At 41.0% G+C, this 7,078-nt stretch overlaps 1 protein-coding gene across 1 annotated transcript in view; it reads right to left on the bottom strand.

Moving 5' to 3' along the window:
• RUFY1 (RUN and FYVE domain containing 1) overlaps positions 1–7,031 on the bottom strand; it is a 10,461-nt gene extending 3,430 nt beyond the window's left edge. Inside the window, exons 1-11 of the mRNA XM_009875907.1 lie at positions 6,865–7,031; positions 6,345–6,462; positions 5,586–5,687; positions 5,144–5,267; positions 4,661–4,719; positions 3,928–3,993; positions 3,404–3,473; positions 2,896–2,997; positions 2,384–2,500; positions 1,823–1,990; positions 162–259 (exon numbers count right to left, since the gene is read on the bottom strand). Of these exons, the coding sequence (XP_009874209.1) occupies positions 162–259; positions 1,823–1,990; positions 2,384–2,500; positions 2,896–2,997; positions 3,404–3,473; positions 3,928–3,993; positions 4,661–4,719; positions 5,144–5,267; positions 5,586–5,687; positions 6,345–6,462; positions 6,865–7,021 (1,181 nt within the window). The 5' untranslated portion in view covers positions 7,022–7,031. The remainder of the gene's footprint in view (positions 1–161; positions 260–1,822; positions 1,991–2,383; positions 2,501–2,895; positions 2,998–3,403; positions 3,474–3,927; positions 3,994–4,660; positions 4,720–5,143; positions 5,268–5,585; positions 5,688–6,344; positions 6,463–6,864) is intronic.
• Between the last annotated feature and the right edge of the window lie 47 nt (positions 7,032–7,078).

Raw genomic sequence — 7,078 nt, 5'->3', positions numbered from 1 at the left:
GGGAAAGAGAACAGGCAAGTGCAGAGGGCGATAAGAGAATGTGATGCAGGTACGTATGTGCAAACGTCTAGAAGAGGTGTATGAAAGGTCACCCTATAAAGGTTTCACCTGGAAACTTTGTACTGATGTCAGTGTTGACTTTTTTAGCTCATAATTATTACCTCTCTTCCATTTGTTTCATAGAGGCCATCATCTCATTTGTTTTCCCTTCAAAAGAGGATATTGCTTCTATTTTCTGTTGTAATGAACTCTCTGCATTCTGTAGGAATAAGTGAACAGATATTCCAGGTAATACATTTTAGTTTTCTAAGGCACAATGAGTTAGTGTTTAATGAAAGTCTGCCGTTAGGTGATGAATGTTTAGCTTGTTACAGGCCATGCCTGGGTCTAACTGGAATGTACAAACAAAATGCTGATAATGCCAGAGCAGATACTCCTCAATTTGTTAAGAGCTCAGAAAAAAACCTTAATTGTACTAAGTTCTGACCTCTGAGATCAGCTCCAAGTCAAAAATCTTCTCTTTAGAAACAGGCTTGAAGAAAGAAATCAGCAGATAATAAACTGACAGGCTAATAATATAAATTACGATTTGAGCGTTAACAACTGCGCTCAGTGGGAATGGAACCAGGAAGCCAAAAAAAACCCAACCACCCAAAAATACTGCTTTTGAAAGCAAAGGCGTAGCTCAGCACTGGGGTTTCACAGGGCATTGCCTTGCAAGTTTTCTGTGTGTCTGTGAAGGAGGCAAAGGCCTAGATAAAGCCTGAAAAGGCATCAGGAAACAGTCCATAAAAACCGAGAGAAATCCGCTCTGGATTTCTGGCACTAAGTATGGGAAGGGAAGTCTAGTTAAACTCTTACTTCATCAATGGAGCCAAGCTCTGTGTATTTCGTGTGTACACTACTACTCACTCCATCACTTCCTTGCATAAGAGATACACTGACAGGCATTTCTACAACTGAAACAAACAAGACAAAAAACCCCGCAAACCACAAAACCAACCCCTAAAAAAGCATCCCCAAGCCGCTTCAGCAGATATGACACAAAGGATGGAGAAAGTAAACGCGAAAAACTGTCAGGGTAAGGAGGAGACTGAGGAAGGAAGACAGGCCCAGAAAGCAAAACGGTTTTCATTTTACTTCTGTATCCATCTTACATCTGGAGAGCCAGATCTCACGCTAAAGGAGGATAACAAAATATCTAAAGCTCCAGAGGCCACCCTGACCACAGAGTTCTACCTTCCCCAAAATCCAGTGTTGCCTTTCCATTGGTGAAAGGACTCAGCTGATGATTTGGGTACAGACTACAGCAGATAGGCAAAAATAACTGACAGCTTCCTATTGGTTTAGAGAGGCTTGTTGCTCGTTTCTAAGGTAAACCGTGTTAAAAGGGGTGCTGGGGAAAGGCAAGACAACACAGCTGAGAAGGACAAGCAAGGCAGTTCTTGGCTGCAGTAAGTAATTTTTATTTTAAAGACTAATCATTCAGTGGTTAGAACGAAGAACTCCTGCAAACTCCTTCTCCCCTGTCAGAGCTCTCCGTTTGCCTCAGCGTTTGTTGGATGATTCCATGGCACACTACGTAGCATACTCAAGGTAATCCCCTTTCTTTCCAAACATACTCAGTATCATACCAACAATGAAGCATACTAAAAGAATTAAGCAACTCCTTCCACATCTTTAAAAATGGATATTCTTAAGAAAATCGCTGCATCTAAGTATAACTTCCGATGCACATAAGCACACGTGCATCCCCAGTGTGTGACAAACACGTGAAGACCACCACGACAGCTGCTCTTGCTGTTCTCCACCGTGCACGTACCTGAGATTTGTGAAACATCTGCAAGTTAATAGCCTTCACTTCTTCTAACTGTTGGCGAAGGGCAACTAAAGTGTCTTGTTTTTCATGAGTATCTTTTTCCAGAAGTTTCATGGCAATTTCCATTTCTGTTTTCATTCCAATTTGTAGCTCCAACTCTTTCTCTAGTTCCTTACAAAGAGATTTCCTAGTTACTGCTGTGACATCACAGGCCAGGGATAAACATTTCCAGAACCCCTATGACCCTACACACAAACTCCGTATTACTCTGAGATAACAGCGAACTACAACTTTACAGAAAAACCAGGTCTCAAATAACACATTAAGTTAGTAAGACCAAAACACTGTTTCAGCTCTCCAGACGAAAGCAAGGGTGCGGATCTGCTAGCATGAAGTGTAGAGCTCGTTCCAAAAGCTAATATCCAGCATCTTGTTTGCAATTCCTTTATGAATTCTGAATAGCTGCAACAAGTGCACAGCACTCGTCCTGCATTTGTAATGTTACTTTAAAGTACGCAGAATCCTGTACCTTTCATTTTGCTTTCTATAGCTGAGTTTCCTTACCAGCCTAATTTTCTTTTCTTCTTTCAACTGCTTCCAAACATCACTGTACATTTCATCAAGGCCCTGGCGTGACTGCTTGTAAGTATCCAATTCTACTTTTGTATCCTCTTTTGTTACCTACAAGAAACATCAGCAAAAAAGCAACAGGGGATTACAAAGTTATGTATTTAAAGTACACATTAAGTGTGCAACACAGTATTTCTATGTGCTTTTTCAAGTCAAGTCCTCCTATTTTACAATTGATAGGCTGGTGAATTTCAAAAGAATAGAGGAAAAATAAAAAGAAACCATTCTAATACTTTTAATGCTTTCTCCCTTCTGGAAGTGTATGTTTAATTGTGTAGTAAAGAACAGGAAAATCTAATGCCTGCACATACCATGCACAAAGCCACTGAGCTGCACAGCAGCACGCTAAACGCCAGTTCAAAGTGCCTTTGAGAGCCTTAACTACAGATAATCAAAAGAGATCCCTTATTTTAAGGATCCTCATTGTCTTTAAATAGGTGCCCCACCTCTACACGTTTTTCACTCCGCTCACGAATCAATTCATTTTGTTGTTTTAACTGCTGCTGCTCTTCCTGAAGTGATCCAATTCGGTCGGTTGCTGCTGCAAGCTGTTTACAAAGAGAACATATCTATATTTAATCACTGTACAAGCATGTAACATCTGGAGGAATTCTAAAGTTAGCAGCTCTGCCTTTGTAGCAGGTGCGCTGCTCACTTCCCCTTTCGTCCCTTTCATTGTCCCCAGAAGCTGCTGGACCCTTTTGCATTGTACAGCCTAAATGAATAAGCCCACCCACATTTGTTCACCTGACTTCTGCTTCACACCCTCATCCAGTATTTTTAATTACTAATGTTCCATAGAGCTTTCCTCAATGTGCCAGCCCAAGCCAGTCCTACCAATCCCCCACATTTCACTAGTACAACTCAGTATTTCAGGTCTAAGGTATATTCTCGAGGAGTTTTGCTTCTGATGGAAAAGAGCTATGAGAAATATTTAACAGACCAGACACAAACCTCTTCCTGGAGTTTTGAATTGGTCTTTTCTAAACAGTCTATTTTGTTCTGAAGATCTGCAACCGTGCAACTGCAGCAAGGAAGAGAGATGCATAAAAATGACAGAAGTGCCAACGTTCAACACTTACTTTTACCCTGAACCACACTTTTACCATCTTGCATTTGTTAACAGTTCAACATTTTGACTTGCAAAAAACCCAAAGGAAGGACAACTGTCCCTCTCAGGCACTGAGAGGACCACGCCTTCCCCAAGTTTTCTTTCGAAAAAGCAGCTCCAAAATGTTCTGTTAATCACTATTAAGTCTCAAAAAGTAAACTATTATTACACAGTCTTGTTTTCTGCGTGGCATATGCCATTTAAAGAGTAAGATTACAGAAGAAAACGAAGATTTTGGAAAATAACCAGAAGAGGAGTTTCAACATCAGACAAAAACCTGTAAGACCAACAGCAGAGACATTCAAAGCCACACTGGAAAAGCTACATAGGACAAGTGTTTGTACATTTGAACAGATGAAAATCCCACCTTAGATGTCGGTTAAGTTCTTCCACATAATGCTTCTGGTCAAGGACAGCTGTAATCCCTCCATCTCTAGTTGTAAAAGCGAGAATTTATTGATTAGGAAGAAACTCCTTCATTCTAAACTATTAGCTGGTACTAGGGTTTTCAGCACAGGCTTGTGCACTGAATTGAAACTTTTTCTCCTTTACTTATAAAAATACTTATTCCTGAGCTACACCAGAAGCACAGGGCAGATGAAGCAGCTCAGCAGTGAAGAGCTCTGAAGTGCCAGAAGCACTGTAGGGCTCCTAGATACAAACAACTTCAGTCTCCAATTCACCCAACATTTCACCTACAACTACTTTTTTCCCTCCACAGCTGATCTCTCCCACAAAGACAGCTACTTAATTGAAAATGTTTCTGACCCAATGCTTAGAAATAAAGCAGTGATTTAGCAGTGTGTGACCTGGCAGGTCATGTCTCCTAAAACCAAGTTAAAACACAATCTAAAGTTTTGGGTGCTTTTAATTTGGTCCCAGCCCAAGATAAAAACTCCCCACACAGTATTGTTGTTAAAACTACCACGGGCTCAGCCTGTGAAAGCGAGTACTTTTGCTTAACTAACAAAATCTATTTTGGATTCTCTTTTTTTGATGATTTTGAGAGTTTGAGATCCCTAGCACTCACACTTCTAGACTGACACATTTGTTCTACAAAAAACCATAAGAATTTAGAATCACTAATTCACCATACATACTGTTTGCCATCACTGTCCTGTGTTTCCTTAAGGTACAAGGAAAAATCAATCACTCCAACCTGAAAAGTAAATATTTCAGATATTAACACACCTTCACAGTGCAATTCTGCGTAGCAGCAAGCTAATACTTTATATTTGAAAAAAGCTAAAAATCTGAAGTTTGGAGAGATAGATCGTACCTATATTACTCCTAGCTGAAGCAAACATGCAAGCTAGCGTTTGTCCTAAAATATCAAAATAACCTCATGCAGTGTGCTCTGTTCCCTAGCAGTTTTTACTTTTGACAGCTTTTCTACAAACTGCTACTTACAGAGATGAATACCCATGTACTATTTTTTTTGATTCAACATGGGAAACATGACAAGCTTCAACACAGGACATTCTGAACAGAAGCCTGGACCCATCTCAGTAAAGTATTTATGGATGTGCTTAATTTCACTAGAATCTTATAGCAACTGATCTTATTTAAGATTTAATCTTTACCTGGGAATCCAAGTCTTCTCCTTTCAAGCAAAGGTTTGCATCGATAACATTCAGTCCAACTAACAGACCCACAATGACCGCTCCTTCCTCCTCCATCATCAATGCATCAGGCTCATAAAATTCACTAGAAGAAATATTATAAGGCCTCACTGCACACCAAACACTTACAATGGTACTTCCATCCCTGAAGTCATACAAACACTAATGTAGCCCTTATAAAGCTCAACTGATCAGCCCCTTCCCATTAATTTATTACACAAGGCATAAGATACAGCACTCTCATAGAAAACACTCCTTTCTTTGCAGGTTCACTGCAAAAACCTTGATCAACTTGCTCCTCTGCAGGTTGCAAGAACAAGCTTAAACTGGTCAATTAATGAGCTCTTACACAGCAATGCAAAGTTCCAGTTGTTCGGTGAATCACATCTATGCATATCTGTACCTTAACAGATGCTTATGGTCCAACAGTACTTTAAGATAATCTGCCAGTTTCTTTTGCATGAGTGCTACGTAAAGCCAGGCCCTTCCTCTTCCCACAGCAGTCCTAAAGTGAAAAATGGCATATTTTGGTAAAAACAAAGTGTTTTATTAAATAGATTTGTGCAGTTCAAAGTTCTCCCTTTACAAATGGAGATGAAGATTGTTATTTACTTAAAAAAAAAACAAAACAGAAAAAGATTCCTGGGGAAATGAAGTGTAGTCTCCGGAGCTCAAAAGCATTTAAGTATATCCCACTGCTTTTGTGAAGGGAAAGTATATTGTTAAGTCTTCCTAACTTGGAAATGCATACATATTTTCTGTGACCCCCATAACCCAAGAATTAATGCATCTTGGCAGTATAACTAGCCTCTTCCCCATCATCCTCAATTATCCAAATTAAATACTATTAGCACATGCAAAAAATGACACAAAGTCATTAAAAAGAGGTAAAGAAGACAAAAGAAAATATCTGTGAATGAAGACTTAATTTTTAGCAAGGTCACAGAAGTTTCCAAACGCTGTTTTTAAGCTGACAGTATTGTTTGAATCGGAAGCACTGGGTATTTTGATGATTCTAGAATATCTTTACCTCTTGGAGAAGTCAGTGCCTCCTACCCATCCTATTTTCCTCTTTGGGAACAAGATCTCAGTGAGCAAGGCAAGAGACTACACAAAGGATTCTTTTCCCAGCAGCACAAGTGAAACGCAACAATCCACTTACTTCAGCTCTGGCAGATTCTTTACACTAGTTGCTATATCTGATGCTTCAGGACAAAGTTTTTCCACTAGCTCCAAAGGGCCAAAAAATGATTTGTTCTGTCCAATGAAAGTCTTCTTCACTAAAGGGAGTGCACAGAGAAGCTTGTGAGGAAAAGCGACAGATTTCCAACTCCACAATTACAAATTTTAGTCAATGCTCTACTTTGTCTCACCACTTCCCAACATGTCAATGAAAAGGGGGCATTAAAAATACCACTACATTTTAGGAGGTGTGAAACAGGTCTAGTCGAGAGGTGGTGTCCCTGCCCATGAGAGGGAGGTTGGACTAGATGATCTCTAAGGTCCCTTCCAGCCTGGGCCATTCTATAATTCTATGAAATACGTACGAGAAGGTAGCACGTACACCTGTAACACCGACTGGCATCGCACCGCGTAGGCAACCAACACTGACCTCGCAGAGAAGTCGAACCAGGGACGGAGCGAGACCGGCCCCGGGCCCGCGGTGGCCGGAGGGTGCCCACCTTTGAGGCCGTGCTTGAGGCAGTGCTCCAGCACCACGAAGAACTGCTGCAAGGGAGGGAAGTCGGAGTCCAGGGTCCGGCCGAGGCTCAGGGCTGACTGGATCAGGATTTTGATGCTGAGCTTCATCATGTTCATGAGGTTGGCGCGTTCCTCCATGGCGTGGTACCGAGCACCTTAGGGCGGGGGGAAACACAGGGGCACGGGCGGAGAGAC

The sequence above is a fragment of the Apaloderma vittatum genome, unplaced genomic scaffold (assembly GCF_000703405.1).
Source record: "Apaloderma vittatum isolate BGI_N311 unplaced genomic scaffold, ASM70340v1 scaffold7829, whole genome shotgun sequence".
Lineage (NCBI taxonomy): Eukaryota > Metazoa > Chordata > Aves > Trogoniformes > Trogonidae > Apaloderma > Apaloderma vittatum.
The sequence above is the reverse complement of the archived record's forward strand: the minus strand, read 5'-3'. Positions and strand labels throughout refer to the sequence as shown.